General features: G+C 47.0%; 1 protein-coding gene across 4 annotated transcripts in view; it reads left to right on the plus strand.

Annotated features, from left to right (window-relative positions):
• Positions 1 to 22,523, plus strand: part of KMT2E (lysine methyltransferase 2E (inactive)) — a 3,564,841-nt gene that overhangs the window by 432,766 nt on the left and 3,109,552 nt on the right. For 3 of the 4 annotated variants that reach the window (XM_069629119.1, XM_069629118.1, XM_069629121.1), the window contains exon 6: positions 14,715 to 14,795. The exons of the other annotated variant lie outside the window; for it this stretch is intronic. In XM_069629119.1, coding sequence (XP_069485220.1) covers positions 14,715 to 14,795 — 81 coding nt within the window. The remainder of the gene's footprint in view (positions 1 to 14,714; positions 14,796 to 22,523) is intronic. 4 annotated transcript variants of the gene reach the window in all.

Consider the following 22,523-nt stretch of genomic DNA (forward strand, 5'->3'; position numbering starts at 1 on the left):
GATCCAGGGGCACCCTCATTCTCATACACAAACGCGTCCCATTCGCTCGGCAGGAACAGGAGCAGGATCCCCAGGGTCGCTTTGTGTTGGTCCTGGGAACACTCTGTGGGGAAACATATGGGTTTGTCTCAATCTACTCCCCACCGGGACTGGGGCAGGAGCTTCTAGGAGAGCTGGCCGCCCTTATGGGAAAACATCAACCCGATAAATGGTTCCTGGGAGGCGACTTTAATGACGTCATGTGTAACTCCATGGACCGCTCCCATCTTAGACAGCGTAACCCGACTGTCCCCACGAGGCTCTCCGGCTTTGTATCCGCCCTGGGCCTCTGTGATGTGTGGCGGGAACTCCACTCCGAAACAGGGGCTACTCATTCCATTCAGGTGCCCACGGCTCCCTCTTTAGGCTCGATTACCTATTCATCCCGCACACATCTTTTCTGAATTCTTTCGGCGGAATTACTTCCCCGGGGAATCTCAGATCACTCACCCTTGATGGTGGAATCACGCTTACAAGGTATAGCCCCACCTAGAACGTGGCGGTTGGAACAGCTACTATCTGAACTGCTGAGAGTTGGTAGACCGCCTCACAGAGGTCTCCACCGAGTACTTCGGGGTTAACTATACCAGCGAACATGACCCGATGGTGACAGTGTTGTGGGGGAAAATTTTCTCCTGGACGGCGGGTAGGAGGAGGGAGAGGCTCCGGAAAATAAATGAGGCTGAAGCGGAGGTAACCCATCGGGAAAATGCACATGCCCTCGATCCAACCCCCCAGACCCACACATCCCTTAAACGAGCCACTGAACATCTCCGCGCTAGGATAGCTCAGAGCTAGGATATATGAGCTGGGGGACAGCTGGGGGACAGGGCGAGGAAAATGCTGGCGTGGTTAGAAAAAAAGAGATGAGGGACAGCGCTGCGTTTGGGAAATCATCACCCCGCAGGGGGAGAGATGCCGATCGGACGCCGAGATAGCGGAGGCAATCGCCCAATTTTATGCTGCACTATATCGGGCCCCATCAGTGTCGCTTGACCCAACCCTTCTTGACGACATAGCAATCCCTACCTCTCGGAACAACAGCGAGAGCTGCTGGACGCCAGCCTCTCCGAAGCTGAAATAGCAGATGCACTGGCACAATTGCAACTGGGGAAAACTCTGGGCCCCAATGGGTTCCCGGCCGAAATCTGGCAGAAACTAGGGAGTAATAGCATAGCCCCCCCTGCATCGGAAGCTGTTGATAGACCGGAACAAGGTTCCCTTCCACAAGACCTGTGCAAGGCCACCATTGTCGTCATTCCCAAACCTGATAAACCCCGGGAGAAATGTGCCTCATACAGGCCAATCTCGTTAATTAACGGGGAGGCAAAGGTCCTGGCTAAACTTCTGGCCAACCGGCTCCAGCAAGTAATCAACACCTTGATATACCCAGATCAATGTGGCTTCATGCCACATAAATCAACCCGAATTAATCTGCGCCGACTCAATCTAGTGCTAGATCGTGCCCTTATGCTGGATACCCCATTAGCCCTTTTAGCAATTGATTTTGAAAAGGCGTTCGATTCAATTAGATGGGATAGCCTCTGGGAAATCATGGACCGCATGGGGTTTGGAGAGGGTTTCCTGGGATGGGTAAAATTGCTTTACACAAACATCCAAGCAGAGGTCAGGGTGAACGGGTGGACCTCCCGATCCTTTCCCCTGGGCAGAGGCACAAGACAGGGGTACCCCCTGTCCCCCCTCCTCTTCGCCCTCGCGATTGAACCGCTGGCTCTGTGGCTTCGCCAGTGCAGGAAGTGGACGGGTTTCAGATGGCCCGAGCGCATGAGGATCGTACTTCCCTGTACGCCAACGACCTCCTGTTGTACCTGGCTGACCTGGTCCGGACCTGTCCCATAGTGACCCAGATGCTCGTTGGCTACGGGGAATTCAGCGGCCTGAGAATCAACTGGAAGAAATCAACACTCTTCCCGGTGAAGGGAGGAGAGCAGGCCAACCCACCGAGCTGCCCGTATCGGATGGAGAGGCAGGGTTTCATATACTTGGGAATTTGGGTTACCACTGATCTAACCAAATATGCAATGTACAACCTCCAACCGATCATAGAAAGGTTTGTTAATGACGTTCGTCACTGGAAGCTCCTTCCTCTGACTCTCATGGGGAGAGCCGCGCTTTTTAAGATGATGGCACTCCCTAGATTCCTCTACGTCCTGCAGAACGCCCCACTTATGATCCCTACCTCTGAATTTACCCGAGTGCAAACCCTTCTCAGGGAACTTATCTGGGGGGGAGGCCAGTCGTGTATTGCATTGAGCACCTTGCAGAGATCGGTCTGGGAGGGTGGGATAGGGGTGCCCCGCCTCCAGACCTATTACTGGGCCTCACAGCTCGCTGTGGTCAACGACTTGATCCACGGGGATCGGGCACTGCCCCACATCAGAGCCGAATTGGATGCCATGGAGGGCTTTCACCCGCTACGGATATTATATCAATCCCCACAACGGCCCCCTCGGCAGACACCTACAACCCACATCACCACCACTTGGAGACAGGCACACGTGTTTCTCAGATGGGGAAATAAGATAACCGCAGCGCAGCCCCTATAGCAAAATGGTAACCTAAGGGAAATTGAGAAGCTTGCACCGTGGCCACGGTGGGCAAGAGGGGGAATTTTGAGGGTGGAGGATATCCTGAGGGACGGGAAACTAGCTTTGTTCGAGGACATGCAGTGTAAATTTCAACTGCCTACAACCGAACGATATCACTTTATGTAGTTGTCCCACGCCCTGAGAGTTCACATATCTCCAGAGGACATGGTCCCCGACTACACACCGAAAGAGCAAAATATGTTCCCCGCCTACATCCCCACCAAATGCACATCCACCCTTTACAACGCGATTACATCCTTTGCTACCCCCGAGCTATCGAGATTGAAGGCTAAATGGGAGAGAGATGTAGGGGAGATCGATCCAGAGGACTGGATCCAGGTTCTTATGCATCCACGTGATGTGGCTATCTCCTCTAGGCTCAGGCTAGTGCAACTGCATAGAATATACTACCCTAAAACTACTTTATATGGCTGGAAGAGGGCAACAAACTCGAACTGTCTCCGATGTGGCGAGGAGGAGGGTACCTTCTTTCACACTCTGTGGCTATGCCCCCGGATCCGTACCTTCTGGAATGCTTGCTCTACAGAGCTCTCCAGGGTGCTCGCTTGCGCCATTGAACTGAACCCGAGGGTCCTGATCCTCGGTGTGCCGGATCCGTCCGACCTTAATAAATGGGACAAACTGCTACTGAATACTGCGACGGCCCTAATGAAGCGTAATATTGCACAAAAATGGGGAGTGCCAGACCCCCTGACACGAACAGTGGATTCTGGACATGGACTCATATGCTATGATGGAACACCGAATCTATGGCACAAGAGGCTGCCCAACCAAATCAGTTAAAATATGGGGGAAATGGGACGAGTCAGGGCCCTGAGGCCAAGGTCAGCGATGCTTACTGCACATACAGATGGAGAGTGGGCTGGGGGAAGAACTCTTGGTGTTTGGTAACGCAAATGATATTCTATTGATTTAAGATGTGGACGCTGTCCTGAAGTGCTTTTGTTCTGCCGCTTTGTTTTTGTTTTTTGTTCTTTTGTTCTGCGGCTGTTTTGCTTTGCATGAAAAACAATAAAATGTTTTATTAAAAAAAAAAGTTAACAATGTTTTCACACAGATCTCTCCCTAGAACACTGGTTTCGCTCCACTTGCTCTTAGAGTTGCTGATGGAGGCTTAGCATAGTGGCCCACCAATTCTCTCAAAAGGAGAAGCGGTTCTTCACTCCTTTCTTGCATGCTGGGTAATCCCACACTGTTCTGATGGCCAGTAGTTTCTCATGCTCTGTCACAGTCTTTGGACTCCACCAAGTGGAAGTGGACTTCTTACTAGTCGGCACTTCATCTACAGCTTCGCCTATTGTCAAGGATCCCTGCTTCCATAGTGTTAGGAAACAGCTTTGATCCCCTTGGTGTCCCTCTGCATAGTTTCCTCAACTTGGCTTATCTTGCCCTTTTTTATAGTTCTCAGGAGAGCTGGTCTCTCTCTGTGTAATCGCATAGCCTACCCCCTTCAGTTGCTATGCTCATAAGTTTAAATTTACTATTTTCATCATTCAAATTGTTATCTTTTGTGGTCCGATTGTCTTTGCTGCTTATTTGCTCCCCATTGGCTTTTATTTTTTTCCCTCCTGCTTGCCCAATTGTTATGTTCAGACCTTACTGACTGGCAATAACTATATTCTCAGACTTGCGGATTGTCCAGCCCTCTTGTCTCCTTCTGGGGCTCTGGGGTTAATCACATCTCCTGGAATGTAGCAGGCCCACAAGACCCTGCCTCTTCCACCCTCTCAGAGGTGGTACTAAGTGAAGAAATTGCTTTTTAATAAGCTATTTCCGAATTTACAGATTTAGAAAGATCGCTCAGAGAGGTCTTTCTAAATCGAACTGTTTGCCGAAGCAACGCACAAAAGTGTGTGCAGGGTCTGACGGGCACACTGGAGCCGGAAGAGGGATGTCGGGTAAGTGTGTGTGTGTGTGTGTGTGTGTGTGTGTGTGTGTGTGTGCGCAATGTTTAGGGAGAGGAGGGGAGGGGGCGGAGAGTGGATAAATGTGAATGTTTGTTTGACTGTGTGTGTGTTTGCGGCTGTGTTGGTGTGTAGAGGAGGGAGAATTTGCGTCGGGAAAGGGAGATGGTGGTTTAGCAACAGAGGGATTGGGGGGGTTAAAGTCCCAATTTTCATTAATTCGGCCAGTGCAGGAGGGGGTGGGGGTAGGCGGGGATCCAATTCCCAGGGGGCTGTTTGTGGTCATTGAAGTATAATATTTCCGCATATTAAAGGCTGCACAAAAACGGCTGGAAAACATGTGTCTGTTTTGTGTTTGGCCTTTAATATGTGGTAATATCACATAGAACCCTCAGAGGCACATTGGGTAGCGGTTTGACCAAAACCCATCCCTAGTGGCATGCTATCGCCACATGTTTGGAGAGGCATTTGTGGGAGCCCAGTACAATTGGTATAAATGAAAATGGTATGCAGTGTGATCACAAAACACATTAAAATACATCTCTCATAATGGGTTTGATATCGTCTCACCTTCATGGGTGTTGCAGATGTCCCAGGTCTCCTTGAACCTTGTTGCATCAAAACTGGCATTGTTCCATGTTTACCCAACCTTATTTCTACTCTACTGTTGGCAAAGTTCTCAACACAAGTCGTCTTGTCTAGTCCACAAGTCATAGGTGTAATTATTGCTCCTTGCCAGAGTGAGTTGGAGCCAAGCGCTTCCCCCGCCACTTTCCATGACTCCACTATGCCTGGGACCTATCTTCTTGGTCTACTAGATACTGGACCTCCTTCTCTCTATCGACCTGACTACATCTTCTCTAGCCTTCTTGCCTGGACTTCGTAACTCCTCCCTCCTTTTCCACCTGCCATGAACCAACCTGTCCTCCTCATTCCTTCGTATTCAATCTGACTATTTCCTTCTCAAGTCTCTTACTGTTACCTCCATTGAATGGATTGTGTCCTCCGACGTATTCCTCATCTTATGCTATATCTTCCAGGTGCAGCTGCTTCGGAAACAATCTTCGACAGAGATCGATGTGCGTCGATGTCCCTCGAGGGCTTCCATCCCTGAGCCAACGCCATCGTCCGTGTATATAGCATGTGCAGCGCCCGTTGGCTTCCGTTTCATTTTTCCGCAATAGCTAACACTTCGAAGAATTACAATGCGCTTCAGTTTTTTCTGTGAGAAAACCTAATTCGATTAAGATGGCCTCGTCTTCAGCACCTTCAACCCTCATAGACTGGGTACAAAAAGTGCTACAACTGCAGCGCCAAGATGTCCCTCACAGACCCTCATCGGGTGCGTCTGTGGTGCCTTGGTGTCATCAGCAGACTGTGAATCCTGTCAGTCGATGAGCAGTAAGGCTCTGAAAGATCGTAAGGGGAAACTAACGGCCGTGTAGGCCCCCTACAAAATCACCTTCGATGACTCCATCAAAGAAACGATCATCAGACGAGTCGAGAGGTGACTCTCCTCGAAGAAAATGGTAAAAAAAACACTCACGCTACAGGAGTGGCCATCATCATTCCTTGTCATCTTCGAGGAAGTCGAAGAAAAGGCATTATAAATCGCCCACTTTGAGTTCATCTGATTCCTCCCTGGAGAGGAGTATAACCTGTCCAACTAAATCCTCTACTCAAGCAAAGTGGGAAGATTTCAGGCAGGAAATGCTGAAAATCTTCAAGAGAGAGAAAGATGCTCCGACATCCTTGAATGAGAAGGTAAAAAGCCATGCTCCTGTCGAGCCACAAGGCAGACAAGGAAAGGTCTAAGGCTACATGCTGCGCGCCCTAGAGCCCGGGACGCAACCTGGCGAACCCTTGAGAACCTTTGAGATTTCAACACAACGAGAAATCGAAGACTCTTTTGAGTCGAGGGTCAAGCCCTTCGAGGGCTCCGTCAAAGATCACATCAACGGAAAAGTCTTTATCCTCAATTTATGAGGAGTATGAACGTTCAGATCACGATCCTCCACCATTTGGAATGGAATTAAGCACACCTAACGTCCCAGAAAGCCTGGTTTCAGAAGAATCCAGGCTAAAGGATTTAAATGAAAATTTGCAATCAGCTAGTGGGGTCGACACTTCACCCGAGACAGAATTTGTCAAGCCGGATCCGGGAGACCATGTTGATGCTTTTTATAGGCATTTGATGACTAGAGTTATTAACTTTATGGGATGGGGCAGACCTGCTCCACCGTTTGAGCAAGAAGACCTAATAGATATTCTGGATAAAAGTCCACAAAAGGATCCCATGCTTCTTTTAGAAGCTCTCCATAAAAGGGTTATGGGCAATTTGGAGGTTCCTGAGTGGAGCACAGCGGTGAGCAAAAACCTCACCAAAAAATATAGACTATCCAGTAGCAACCATAGCTACCTGTTAAAACACCCAACCTCCTGAAAGCCTAGTTCAACGCTTGGGCAAGAAAGGTATTTTCTGCCAGAAGCATTGCGCTCAAGTCATCATATTGCACTTGCGCTTTAGCAAAATTCACATTCACCCTGTGGGACTGTGTAGCTATGACGGCTGACAATATTCCCGAAGATAGAGACGGCTTCCTGAGCATTGTAAGAGGTGGCAAGTAGGTTTTGCTGTCCAGGCTCCTCAACATGCTTTTTGACGGCACCCAGCTGTTTGGTAGCAAAGCTGATGAAAGTCTAGAGAAGCTGCAGACCACCAAGGCAGCAGCCAAGTCCATTGGAGCCGCCATCAGACAGCCACAATCCTCTCATCCCAGTGGATCATCTTGGAGGGGTAAGTCCTTTCACTTCTACTCCTCAGTTGGAACAGCGAGAGGACTGGCTATTCATAGGGGTCAGAGAAGATTCCCTCGTGGTGGACGGGGAGAGGTGCAAAGCACGCCCAAGCAACAGCTACTTTACCATCAGCAGCTGCTTCAGCCACCTCAAAACCTCTGAGGCCTTGACCCACAAGACCCCGGTGGGAGGCAGACTGTCACTGCATCTGCAAGAATGGGGAGGCATTACTTCTGTTGCATGGGCATTAGAAAAAGTAGCTCAGGGTTACTGCCTTCCCTTCCTAAAGAGGCCTCGGGACCATCCACCGGAAAGCCACTCATTCAAAGTTCCAGATCCGTTCCTTGTGCGGGAATTTTGAGCCTTCTAGAGAAAGGTGCTATAGAACCAGTACCTGTGACGGAGAGTAACAAAGGGCAGTACTCTCCATATTTTGTAATCCACGAGAAGTACTGAGGATAGCGACCTATTTTGGACTTGACACGCTTGAACAACTTCCTCAGGAAGGACAAGTTCAAAATGGTTACTCTTTCTCAGATTCTTCCGGCCCTTTAACTTCAGAATTGGTTGGTGTCATTGGACCTCCAGGACACTTATTTTCATGTGGCGATCCATCACAAGCACAGAAAGTACCTGAGGTTCGCAGTTTACCATTCACATTTTCAGATTTGAGTTCTGCCATTTGGGCTGACCTTTGCCCCAAGGGTGTTCACCAAGTTGATGGCTGTAGTGGCAGTGAGCCTCAGGAGAGGGGGGATTCGCGTCTATCCCTAACTGGACATTTGGCTGTTTAGGGCTCGGTCTCCCAAACAGGCCCTGCAACCTCGCTGCATAACTTGTCACTCTCTCGACAGACTGGGCTTCTCCCTCAATTACAAGAAGTCCCACATGATACCATCTCAAAGACTCCAATTCATAGGAGCAGTCCTGGATGCATCCTTGGGAAAAGTCTTGCCACCCAAGGTCAGGGCTCAACACATTCTGCAGATGGTCACCAAATTCCAGAATGCCCAGTGTCTTCCGGCCTTAGATGTTTTGAGGGTGCTCGGCCTCATGGCATCCTGCATTTTCCTGGTGCCAGTGGCTCGCCTGAGAATGAGATCCCTTCAATGGGCCCTCAGGACACAGTGGTCTCAATTCTCAGGCAAGATGTCCGACGTACTTCAGGTTCCAAACACGGTTGCACAGGATCTTCTGTGGTGGGCCTGCAAGGACAATATTCTGAAGGTTGAACCCTTTTGGCAGCCATGGCCGGAAATAACAGTAGTGACGAATGCCTCACTCATGGGGTGGGAATCCCACGCCAACTACCTGTCAGTCAGCGGTATTGGTCTCCATCGGAGTCCAAACCTATAAATCTTTTGAAGCTGAGGGCAATCAGACAAGCGCTGAAGGCCTTTCTGCCCCTTGTGCAGGGAAATAATGCCCTGATAATGACGGGCAACACAGTGGCCATGTACTACCTCAACAAGAGAGGAGGTGTAGCGTCACTACCACTGTGCAGGGAGACAATGCAGCTCTGATTCGGGGCAATTCAAGAACGAATCTCCCTATCAGCAGTTCACCTAGCCGGAGAGGAGAACACAGCAGGGATGCTTTGAGCAGGCAGGACACAGTCTCCGACAAGTGGGAACGAGCTCAGGAAGTTCTTCAAGAGTTCTTCACCCTTTGAGGAACCCCTCATGTAGACCTGTTCATGACCAGTGTCAACTGGAAGTGCAAACTGTTCTGTTCTAAGGAATTTCCCCCAAGAGGAGCTCTATGAAATGCGTTCGTAGTGGACTGGGAGTTTCCACTCCTGTATGCATTTTTTTCAGTCCCTGTCATTCCTCAAATGATCAGGAGGTTACGAAAGTTTGGGAAATCCATTATCCTAATTGCTCTGGATTAGGCCGGGAGAACGTGGTACCTGGACCTTCTGGACATGTCCATCTGCCCTCCAATACCTCTTCCACACAGAGAAGACCTTCCCTTGCGAGAGGAGGGTCGGGTTCTCCATCCAGAGGTCAAGACACTTGACCTTCACGCATAGCTTCTGAGAGGTTGAGATATAAGAATTGGGACCTCACGGATTACGTAATGGAGATTTTGCTTTCGCCAGAAGGCCAGCATCGAAATCCTTATCTGCTGCCTTTGGAACAATTTTTGTAGCTGGTGTAGGGAAAAGGATGTGGACACTTTTTAATGCAATGCACCTGTGGTGTTGTCTTTTTTGTTACATTTGGCTAATCTGGGGCTCCAGATTGGGACCATTAAAGGATACTTGGCTGCGCTTTCAATCTTTAAGCGCACCTCGGAAGAGGTATCATATTTCAAAATACCATTGATTATACAATTTCTCAAAGGGCACACTAATGTTTTCTCTCTTACACCTTTTCAAGTCCAAATTTGGGATCTTAATCCGGTGTTAACATTTCTGATGTGTGCTCCCTTTGAGCCACTCCACTCATGTCCATTAAGACTGCTAACATTGAAAACCATTCTGTTAGTTGCGTTAACATCAGCCCGCAGGGTGAGTGAGTTGCAGGCCGTATCTGGCAAGCCTCCATTTATTCTTTTTTTTTAAGGAAAAGGTTGTCCCTGGGGCTAAACCGCCTTTTTTGCCAAATGTTGTATTATATTTCCGTTTAGCCCAGTAGATTTTGCTTTTAACTTTCTATCCGCCCCCTAATTCTGGCAAGGAAGAGGAAAGGCTACACAGGCTTGATCCCAGAAGGGCGTTGAGCCTTTACATTTCTCAGATGACAAAGATACAACACAACCAGCTTTTCATTGAGTGCATTGGACACAAACTGTGTCTTCCAGTTACAAAGCAAACTTTGTCCAGATGGATAATTCTGGATATTTAAGAGTGCTATAGAGTGGCTGGGAAAGATTCCCCAGAATGCCTAGGAGCCCATTACACAAAGGGCATGGCAACATCTTCCTCACTTCAAAGAGGGAGCCTAACACTGCTTTGGGAGTCTATCGTAAAATGAGGAATACATGGCAGGACACAATCCATTAGAAGAACAAGTTACTTACCCCTGGTAACATTCTTTCGACTGGATGCTCCTCCCACGTATTCCTCATCCCCATAACTAGCCTGTAGAATTTCCAGGCATTACACTTTATGCTCTTTCAGAGTCTAGTACTGTCTAGGACTCACTTAGGCTGATAATTCTGCATGAGGAAGGCGTAATCACAGAACTGAAGCCAACGGGTGCTGTGCGTACTATACATGCCAACAATGGCGTCGACTCAGGGATGGAAGCCCTTGAGGCACATTGGCTCGATTGCATCGATGAACAGCGCCCTCTGTCAAAAGACATTTCTGAAGCTGGAAGATCTATCATAATATGAGGAATACGTGGGAGGAACATCCAGTCGAAAGAACGTTACCAGAGGTAAGTAACTTGTTGTTCTCTTCAAGACCACTTTCGACACCTGATGTTACTGCTACCTCCTCAATGCTTACCTTCTTACCTTGGTCTTATGACTGCCTTCTCCCGATCCTGAGCATTTTAGATATCTGCTCTTTCCCCGGTGTCTGAATGTGGCTGGTAAATCCCTTGATAGTCTCTCTAACTCTGCTGAATATAAAAAGAATGCTGGCTCTTGGAAAATATCCAACTTTCTATCCTCATGGTACTGAAAATCCAAGTGGCAACATTGTGTGAGGAGTTCAGGAACTGGGGAGCATTTCTCAGAGTGTTTGAAATGACCTATTTGCTATGCTGGGGTATTTTTGGCAGTAGTAGTATGAGTTTTAGAGGTAACTTTAAGTAAAGCTGCCTGGTGATAAATGGGTGAGTTTCCTCTCTTTCTCAATGCTTTTGATTCCGATTACAGGGGCCTGAGGCTCTTTGGGGGCAAGGGGGCAGAGGACATAAACAATTTGTTTCTGTGACTGCCCCCTGAGACATGATGGGGGGGATCAAGGGAGTGTCACCAAGGGCTTCACCCCATTCTGCCCCAATCATCCATTGGCTTAGGGAGAACCCTTGCTCCCAGATTTACCCCATTTCTTGTCCCCATAATTAGACACAACACTTTGTTGAAGGCCCTAACTTGGGACAACCTTATTAAATTCTGTACGGCCTGGCGTAGGCCAAAAGAGAAGAGGGCAAGGGGGTCCTAGTAGGTAATAAGAAGGTTAACACAGTAGTGCACAATTGGATTCTGGCCACATGAAAGAAGCTATCCCAACTTGTAATACACACTTAAAACATTGCCCCTAAGCCACAAGGACATTTTCTCTATAGCAAACTTCCCACTGCAGTCCTATATGTACCCAAAACCAGTGGGAGACACCCCTCTCTGCCCCCATTCCAGTGAAACGGCACACCCCGCATAATCAGTAATCCACATGCACCCCTCCTCCCATCACTCCTCTGTCCCTGCAACCTGTACAGAATAGTCCTGGCTGTGCCCTCTTGGTCAAAAGAAAATCGGCTCATAGCTTGACTGGAAAGGTAATCATGGCCACAATCCACTTGTGATTGTTATTTCTTTAGTGAAGAAGGTTCCTCTCCCATACCAAAGTCTCACTACTCTTGTCGGGGAACAGCAATAGCATGATACTCTCCAAGACAATCTCCTTCTGAATGGCGGCTGAAGATAACACATCCCTCAAGTCCTCTAAGAGGAGCAGCACCCAAATAGTTCCTCCACCGGAGGTTCCGTGATCAGGGTATCTTCAAGGGGGAGTTTATAGACAATCCTTGTTAACAGGTCAATTTTCCCCTTGTGTTCACCCATAAATACACCAAGCACTTCCTGTAAAGTTATGGTACTTTGATGTATAACGTGCACCACTACCACCAAAGGACAGTCTCCAGGCACTCACGTGGCTCTGCAAGAGAAGAGAGCTGGCTGTGTTAGTGGGGATAGGATGGGTTCAGAACCAGGAGGAACTGGCATCTGTGAGCGTTGTCTTGCATGTGGTAGTTAATTCGAGAGGCCCAGTGTGTTGTAACCGTATGGGTAGGACTCAGCGACTCGGATGTGTGCTAATGTTTGTGTTGGGTGTGTGTGCGTCGTGTGCTGTTAGGGTGGGCTTGTGGTTGTGCGCACTGGTTAGTTGTATCCATAAGGGTCCAGAGTCCCGGGTGGCTATTAGGTTTGGAATATATTGTGTAAGTGTGCATTTGTGTAGTGTTGGTGGATTTATGGTCTATGTGCAGGGGTGTTCCCTCTAGTGTTGTTTCCAGAGTCTCGGACAGTTGTTAGGGTTAGATTAATTCTCTGTGTGTTTGTATATTGCGGCTAGCTCCTAGTCATGTGTAGTGGTATTGGTTATGTTGGTGGAGAAAGAAAGGGGGAAAAGGGTTAGTGAGCCGGTCGGTTTGAAAATGCCTCTGGCGGGAGTCTTTGGTTGCTGCTTGATGGTATCTGCAAACTTTCTTGGTTGTGGTTAGTCAGTAAATCTCATCTCTTCTCTGGGCCCGGAGGCTGAATTCCCCTCCGGGTTTGGTGACAGAACGTTGGTTGTACCTAGTGTGTTCCTGGTTACTCGTCTGGGTTAGTTGTGGCAGTTTGTCTGGTACCTCGTCAGGTCCACCCAACACACTGATCTCCCACCCCAAACTCTAATTGGTATCTGGTTTCAGGATGCTAAAGGCACCCCATCCCTCAAATCCGCTGAGTGGATCACATGATTTTCAAGGGATTGAGGCTTCTCATCTCGTTTGTGAGTCTGATCTGTAGATGCCCCCTCTCTGACAGATCTTCATATTTGCCCTCCACAGGCTTGACTGTCAACTCAATATTTCCAGCACAGATCTTTACATGACACTACTTTAGAAAATTGAGCAGTGCCCTCTGTAGCAAAGTCATTTCATCCTCTTCTGGAAAATTGTTTAGCTTGATTTATGTCCCCTTCCTCTGGGACAACTCCTTGGGAGAAAAGTCCTGTTTCCCCTTTTCTGCCTGTCAGTCATGTCCAAAGTTATTTCCTCCACTCCAAGATGGCCATTGGCTCTGAAAAGTCAAATTCAACTAAAGAGGGGGGTGTGCTGTAAATCCTCTAACATCGCCTCATGCAAATGTTACGCAGAACCCTAAGGGTATGGGGAAGCCATAACATTTTTGTCCAAAGTATTCATTCAGAACCTTACCACTTTTGTGACTCTATTGGCAAATTCATTTTGGGTGGAAACATTATTCTCTTGGCTATTTCCAGCTCCCACCAGGTCATCCGAATCTAGGGATTACGCACAAACAGATTCCTTTCCGTGATGGCCACTAAACCGGCTCCAGGAACACTCCTCAATGGTTCTGACACTAGCAATTATCCCAACAATATGTATGTTAGAATGTGACAGAAAACCATATTTTCGAGAAGAAAATTGTTGGTGCAAACATAACTAAAACAACACAGTGGATGATTCTTTGCAGTGTTTGAGATTATAATGAATCCAAAAAAACAGATGAGCTGACTCTCTGGCTTTGAGCTCCATATTTAGTGTTGTCCTTTTGCAAAAGTTATTTATCTTCCAATTACTCAAAATCGATTTGGAAAGGTTTACTTGTGCTTAAATTCTGGTTTAGCCGACACGTGTTTCATGCAACAGGGCAATTTCTCAAGGCTATTATTAGGCTTGACCATTCTTCTTACTTGAGGTTGGCCACGAGAACTACAGGCTGACAGCAGGCACAAGCACCCGTTCATCCATTTTGAAAACTAATGCATGGCCAATATAGGCGTGATGAAACTATGTTATTATTTTAATTAGCACATGGAACCGAGCACTCTACCCTAAAGGACACAGAATGGCACCTGCCATCTCACGCATGACCAACCTTAAGATGAATGGAAGAAAGGGAACTATATAAGAAAAGCAAGCACTACAATGAATATTGAGTGCAAGCCAGAGGGTCAGTTAGGAAGTTCTTCATTTGGTTTTATTACACATTTCTCCTTCTTATTCCTCATGTTTAGAATTCTAGTGCATCTGGTTGCGTTTTTAGCCACTTGCCACTTTCTACTTTGTGTGTTATTTTACTCTTTCTATTCCTCATTTGTGTTGAGGTTGCGACAGATGAACAATTAATTTGCAGAAATAGCAGTGAAAAGGAACTGTAGTACAACTGACTGTTTTGCACCAATTATTTTCTACTGCTCTTAAATGCTTAACAATTACTGCAAATGCTGGATGCTTTAGGCTAAGGAAGTAATCTGTCATGTCTTGAACATTCGATACAGAAAGTGGGAGTATGTGGATGTTCATGTCCTTCTCACCAAAGTTATTAAAGATTCTGCTTACATTTTCAAATGCAGTTCAGCAAAATAATACACAAAAACCTAATTTATAATTTGAATTTATATTCTAATCTGTACATTTTCTCATTTTTTTGGAAGTGTTTGGCAACATATAGATTGCATGGGAATTGACAGGCAGCACATTCCCGATACATATTTGTGTGAACGTTGTCAACCTAGGTAAGTGATTTAGTGGGTCATTTTATGATAATTATGATATTAATTCCTATTGTGAGGAATCAAGGTTTGTGTCCTAGTCTTATTGGTTTTGTATACATAAGGGTCATTAAACTGATATTCATTATTTAGATGCTACATTTGGGATCCACTCTACTTAATCTATATATTTGTTGCCTCTAGAGAAATATGATACTAAGGACTTATTCCTACCAGAACAGATTCCCTTTTCTAGTCGACTATCAGACTCTGCATTGTGCCTAGGCATGAACCCTGAACATGAAGTCACTCAGCGATCCAGCCACCCTTGCTCCCCTAGCTCCCAAAACAATGCTATAGCCAGGCATATGCTTTCAGGTAAATATTTGTTGAACAGATTTATAATAATCCATTCAAACCTTCTTAAAATTCAACAGTCGTAGTAGTAGTAAGGAAAACGTCATAAATGTTATATAGTCCTTCTCATCATTGATTCTAAAGTCTTAATCAACTTGTCGTGTGCTGCCAGTACACATAACATTGATGTCACAGTAAGTAGAAATCCCCTATCTGGAGCAGTTGACACCCAGGGAGCGCCATGTGGCAGAGACTACATAGCATAGAAGTAGACCATGGGCCTCATTACAAGGTTGGAGGTATCGGCTACCTCTATACCGGCATGAAAATCCGGCACCCGCAAATGGGCAATTATTGGGGTATTCCTGCCCCGCCGGACCCGGTAATTGCCCTTTTGCGGGTGCCGGTATACCCCCATTCCCATTTCAGCCCCATGAGGCTCAATGGGAATGGGGATGCCTGTAGCACCGGCACCGTTTATAACGGTGCCGGTGCTACAGGCTTGCTGTGCTCGCGGGTGCCTTTCATTCCGCCTGAGCAGACCTGGCAGAATGAAAGGCACCCACGAGCACAACTCTGAGTTTGCCAGTCCGGTAACAATACCGGCAAGCATACTGGTACCGTTGTTATCGGACCGGCAACCTCGTAATGAGGCCCCATTTTTAGGATGCGAGAGACACAGTGAATTGCATATTGACAAGCTTAGCATGGGGCATGGCTGCAGGTAGGATGCAACACCACCTTCCCAGCGGTCAAGTGACATTAATAGAATTGGACGTGTACACTCTTCTGTTATTACTCACTCTTGCCCTTTCTAAAGTCCCTATATGATCTGAAGCCCCATTGAAACTCAATGGCACTTGCTAGGCCTCTGATGGACACTCATGAAACTCCTGGCAATCTGTTGGCATACTGGGAGCACTCGAACCAACCACCACCCTCTCCTTGCTCCACACAGGTCTGTCATTCACTAGGAATGAGGCTTCCCTCCTGCACCTACAGTGGATCATAAACTTCCTCAACCTCCCCAGATGCAGGGAGAGCAGGAGTTTGAACTGGACCCTCTTGGTGACCATGAAAGAATCTTCCACAGCCTTGTGGTGATCATACTGCCTTTTACTGGCAGCTTGTGTGTAGAATCGGGTATGAGCCCGACAATTTAAAACCAAACTCGATGATAATTAGCGTGGGGTGCAGCAGACAAGGAAATTCCTTAGGCGGTACATATAAAGATGCTTTCCATCACTGGATCCTTCATATATGAACATGCTTGAATTATTCCTCATAGTCAGGCTGGGAATCCCTGGTACATAATAAATCATAGCAATGTACTGCACACATATTTCTATAGGAAAATAGATTTAACTTAAAAGCCTGCTGACCTCCTGTTTGTTGTTTTTGGCTTGGCCTCTGCCGTTGATGGCTTTAGCTCAACCCAGAGGAGTTGTCTTCAGATTCTTCACCGCAAAGCCCCTGTGAAGAAAAGGTTCAGGAAAGTGTTGAGGGGTCAGTAATGCAAGGCGGACAACTGTTTGTGTTTTCCTCAGAATTGAACATTTTATTAAAGCAAAGAAAATGCAAATACATCCTTACTAAACCTACTGTATCAGGAACTTCCCTACCTAGTCTAGAGACTGAGGGGATCACTCATAGAACAAACAAAACTGTCCCTCACACCAAACAATAAACACATTCAAAGTAAATCATAAAAAACATAAATAAGTCATGAACAACATGAATAAGTAAATATCAAACAACCAGTAATTCAATTCGGATGACCTTCGCCTGTCCTGGGTAAATCCCTTCTCCAGGATTGTTCAGAGTCGATTTCATCAAATGTTCAAAAGGAAAATGAAAGTCTTGAATCAATTCTTTGTAAGTTCCAAATGGAACAAAACTTCATAAAACAAAAATCCACTGGTAACAGTTCTTCGGCTTTCTGTTGAAAAGTACCCATTCCAATCCCAGCTGAGAAAACAGCACCAATGGTAGTCCTGGATATCTTCTTTCCAAGATTGTTTTGACATAGTTCAAAGAATAAATGTACAACTTCTTCAACAACATTCCAAGTATTTTTGACCTCTGCAGTGTCTTTGGTGTAATGTTTTGGGTGGCTATAGAACGGGAGTTGAGTTTCTCCTGTTCAGGTGGTATAATGGTTTGGGTGTCCACACCATATGTGATGTACTGTTGAAACACTGTAACAGCTGCAATAGTAGATGAGAAAAGTAGATTAACAAAATGGTCTGTTTCAAGAGTAATCCTCACGTTGGAGACTAAGTTCGACAGAGTTAACCTCACATGTACCATTGGTTAGGTTGTCCTCCTCACAAAATGAAACTGCACTCGCTGATGCACTCGTATGAATGCGAGTGCGCAAATGCGTGCGGCCAGCTGATTATGTAGGCGGTCGATGAGTGGGGGCATGGTATACAGTTCCACATGACTTGTATCAGAAGTCAATATTCAAAGTTCAAATAGAATCATGTGTTCACACCATATGTGATGTTCTGTTGAAACGCTGTAACAGCAGCGGTTAGGAAGTCCTCCTCATAAAATGAAACTGCACTTGCTGACGCAGTCGTACAAATGCGCCGAATACCAGGGATTTGGTGTAATTGTCAAGCTGCTTCTTCTTAGGGTGTTGCTTTCCTTTTGACAGCCACCCTTATACTACTGTTACTGTGGAACCAGACTCCTCGACTCCACAGTATGCTATTACTTCAACCAACTTTAATACAACATCCACTGACAGTATTATACATAACCACAGGTCTGGTACATCTGCTTTAACTTTGTTTGGGCGCTTTGAAACAGTATTGTACTTGCTGTATAAGCGCCTAACAAGCAAACAATAAATACATGTTTGGTCAATTTAGAGATAAAACAATTTGGACTACAGAGGTAGGCAAGGCACTCTTCTTTGCTATGCCATAAGAAAAGGGCAGCGTCTTTGCCTCTTTTGTCTGTTTTACGACCACCAGTATAACCTATTTTTGCTTCCTGATTGCTTTTCTCTCAGCTTTAACAGTCTCAGCATAAGATTGTTGACTTAATCTTCTTGCAAGCAGCCAGCTCACTTCCCCAGCTTTATTCACACCTGTCAAAGCAATGCCTACCCTCCCGAACCTTCTCCTCACCTGAGGATTCTGAAGAGCTGTACCTGTGTTCAGGAGCTTTCTTGGAGCGAGTCTTCTTAGAGTCAAGGAGCTTCTTTTCCTTGGGCTTCCTTTATCTCTTGTCGTGCAAATAGGGCCTGGCTCCCTCAGAGGCCACCTTGGCAGGATATGAAACCTGTCCTCGGTGGACCCCGAGGAGCCAAACCCCAATCCAGGGAAAAAGCCTACTGGCAACAAAAAACCCTGGCCATCTTATGTGGCATTGTTCTTGATAAGAGGATCGCTCCTTGACTTGAAAGAAACTGAGGCCGAAGGCTCACTGGTAGTTATGCAGAAGTAGCTGTGGATTCTGGTGGATGTAGTCCGAATCCGGACGTCCTCGTATGGCGGAACAGGACTGCTCCCTAAGAGAAGCCTGAGCAGGAACGGCTCTCTGGTGGTTGTGCAGAAGTAGCTGTGGTTTCTGCGAGATGTAGTTCGAATCCGGACGTTCTCGTATGGCGGGACAAGAATGCTCCCTAAGAGGAGCCTGGGTGGGAACGGCTCCCAGTGTATTCGTGGAGACGGCCCACTGAGAAGCGTGGAGGATAAGGGTGAGGATCCAGAGGGTAAGGAAGAACGAGTAACACAGAGTGGCAATAGTCAGAAGACCGACGGAAGGAAAGATGCAGGGGAACAGATAGGAGGTAAGCAGGAAGACGGGCAGGTGGAAGATCCGCGTTCCGAAGAAGGAAAAGAACGGAACCAGGTAAGTAGCAAAGGGAAAAATCAGAAAAACAGAGATATGGCCAGAGGGTAGGAAGGGAAAGGAAGAGCTCACCTGTAGTGTGAACCACTACAGTCCCACGAACCAAGGAATACGGAAATGTACGAAGGTACCAGAAAAGAAGAAACGCATACTGGCCAGCTCACGAGGATGAAAAACAAGAGCCGGAACCACAGAAGCGAGCGCCCAAGGGTGAACTGAATTCTCAGCCGAAACCAGTAAAGACAAGATAGCGGAATTGCGGCAAGGGCAGAAATCGGAAACCAAGAAAGTAGATAAACACGTAAGGTTAGCCAAGGAATAAGCAAGGGTGAACCGCGAGAACACACCAGCGTCGGAATGTCTGGGAGACGGATACAATGCAATGTTTGGGGGCGTGGCACCAAGATAAAACAACGGCGGCCATGTTGGAGGAACACTAGAATGCGGAAACACTTCCAGAGAAGCGTTCTAATGTCTCCACGTCTGCCAGAGCTTCCAGGGACGAAGCCTGACAGTATACATCCTTCTCTTCGGGGATCCCCCAGGTTTGCCTGGATGAAGTTGATGAAACCTTCGTAGGAGTCTGGATGCATGAATATGACTCCGGGGTTCCCAAGTTCTCTCCTCCACAGAGTAGCCCTTCCAATGCACTAGGTACTGAACCCTACCCCTCCGATATCTCGAGGCTACTAAGCGTGAAACCTCATAAACATCGGGGCAGTTGGTTACTGTTGGCTTCACCCTCTTGATCTTTCTGTGGTAAGGATCATCTGTATGTTCTTTAAGCAAAGTGGTGTGAAACACCGGATGCACTCGGTGGAGATTCTTTGGTAAGTGTACCTGAAAGGCTACTGGGTTGATCTGCTTGAGAATAGGGAAGGGTCCGATATATTGAGGAGCGAACTTGCCGGTATGCACCCATTTGGGCAAGAACTTGGTAGATAACCAGACCAGTGTACCCGGCTTCCACTCCGGGTTAGGCCTTCCCTTGCGATCCGCCCATCTCTTATGCTCTTGTCGGCTGGCTTCCAAAGATTTGATTGCAGTGGCATGCTCCCTCTGAAGATCAGTAAGGATACCGTCAATGGTAGGAGAGCTGGTAGCTGCTAAACCTGTCCAGGGAAGGTGCTGAGGGTTGTAACCATAAGTGCAGAAGAAGGGACTCATACGGATTGAGGTATGTGTACTGTTATAGGCAAATTCCGCCTGCAGAAGAAAACGGGCCCACCTCTCCTGTTTGGCACTGCAGAAACATCTTGGGTATTGCTCCAGGCTGGCATTGAGTCTCTCTGTCTGCCCATTACTTTGGGGGTGGTACCCTGAGGAAAGAGCCCGATGGATACCTAATTGTTGACACAAAGAGGACCAGAACTTAGAGGTAAACTGAGTGCCTCTGTCCGATATTATTGTTCTGGGCAGACCATGTAAACGGACAATGTCACATAGAAACACTTCCGCTGTCTCTGGAGCTGAAGGAAGTCTAGCTAAGGCGGAGAAGTGAGCCAACTTGCAAAAGGAGACAATAGTCGCCATTATAGTGGTCATGCCCTTGGACTCTGGCAGGTCCACTATAAAATCGGTGGAGATATGCTCCCACGGACGGGTAGGAAGCAGAGGCTGTTGTAAGAGACCTAAAGGTCTGCTAGTAGTGGTCTTGCTGGTGGCACAGATAGGACAAGAACAGACATATTCACTTACGTCCTTAGGCCGGGAAGACTAGCAAAACCGACGGGTAACTAACTCCTGAGTTTTCTTAATACCAGGATGTCCGGCCAATGTTGTATCGTGACACCAGGAAATCGCCCGAGTCCGGAGGGACTCTGTCGGTAAATACAAAGCCTCCCCATGATAATATAGTCCTCCTTCCGATCTGCACAGCGATTGATCATCCTGCTTACTTGGATCCTTGTGGTACTGTTGTTGTACTTCTTGTTCCAACAAAGAGATGGGCGACAGGATCTTACTTGGAGAGAGGATGTGTTCTGAACACTGGTTCAGTCCAGAATCTTCCCCTTGAATGCAGGACAAGGCATCATCGACTTGGTTCTTGGTGCCAGGGATGTAGGTTATGAGGAAGTCGTATTGCGAAAAAAACATATGCCCAGCGAGCATGACGGGAGTTGGTGCATTCCATCTGCTTCAGAACCCGCAAGTTTCTGCGATCAGTACGGATCAGGAACTGATGAATGGCTCCTTGGAGCAGATGGCGCCACTCTTGACAGGCTTGCTTTATAGCGAGTAATTCCTTCTCAATGACTGAGTAGTTTAGTTCGCTTGACGACAAGGTCCTGGAGTAGTAATCTACCGGATGTTCCAGATTATCATCTGCCCTTTGCAGGAATACTGCTCCCAACGCCCCTTCCGAGGCGTCAGTCTCGAGGATGAATTGCTTGCTCTGATCAGGTTGGACTAGGACGGGAGCGGTGGTAAACAAGCCCTTTAACTGTTGAAAGGCATCTCTAGCTTCTTGTCTGAAAATGAATTTAGCACCCTTCTTGAGCAAGGCAGGAGTATGCAGCACTAGTCTAGAAAAATTTGGAATAAACCTCCTGTAGAAGTTGGCCAGGCTTAGGAATCTTTGAACATCCTTCACATTCTGTGGTTCCTTCCACTCCTTTACTGCCTTGACCTTCGTGGGGTCCATCAGTATACCGTCTTGGGTTAAGATATACCCCAGATAGGTCACCGAAGTTATTTCAAATTGACACTTCTCCTGCTTAACAAGAAGACTGTTCTTTAATAATCGACGTAACACCTTCTTTATTTGGATGTAGTGTTCTTTCAGGGAGCGAGTGAAGATAAGAATGTTATCCAAATATACTACCACAGATAGAAACAACATATCCTCAAAAATCTTATCTATAAACCTCTGAAAGATAACAGGTGCATTCACCAGACCAAATGGCATGACTCTATATTCGAACAAGCCCAAAGGTGTTCGGAAGGCTGTCTTCCACTCGTCCCCTTCTCTTTTCCATAGCAAATGATAAGCTCCTCAAAGATCCAGCTTAGTGAAGTACACCTCCCCTTGTACTGCCTCGAGAATGTCCCGGATGAGAGGCATAGGATATCTGTCTCTAGTAGTTACTCTATTGAGCCCACGATAGTCTATGCATGGTCTGAGCTCAGACAAGTCCTTCTTGGGAATGAAAAAGAGCAAAGCACCACAGGAAGATTTGGATTCTTGAATGAGACCATTCTGCAAATTGGCTTCTAAGTATTCCTTAAGGACTTTCTTCTCTGGTAGCGACAAGGGGTACATGCGCCCAAAAGGAACTGTTGAGTCTGGAACCAAGTCTATGGCGCAATCCTCTGACCGCTGTGGTGGTAACTCTGTAGGTAAGATGTCCTCGAACACCTCAGCGAACTCCTGATACCGTAAAGGAATCGAAGACACAGTCCGGATAGATGGTGACCCATTCTTCTCAGTCTCCACCTTAATACACGGTGATTCCATGCAATTCCCACCACAATACAGGGAATTGAAACACAAACGGTTTGCTGCCCAATCAATCTGGGGATTATGCT

This window comes from Ambystoma mexicanum, chromosome 12, assembly GCF_040938575.1.
Source record: "Ambystoma mexicanum isolate Mex_15411 chromosome 12, UKY_AmexF1_1, whole genome shotgun sequence".
NCBI lineage: Eukaryota > Metazoa > Chordata > Amphibia > Caudata > Ambystomatidae > Ambystoma > Ambystoma mexicanum.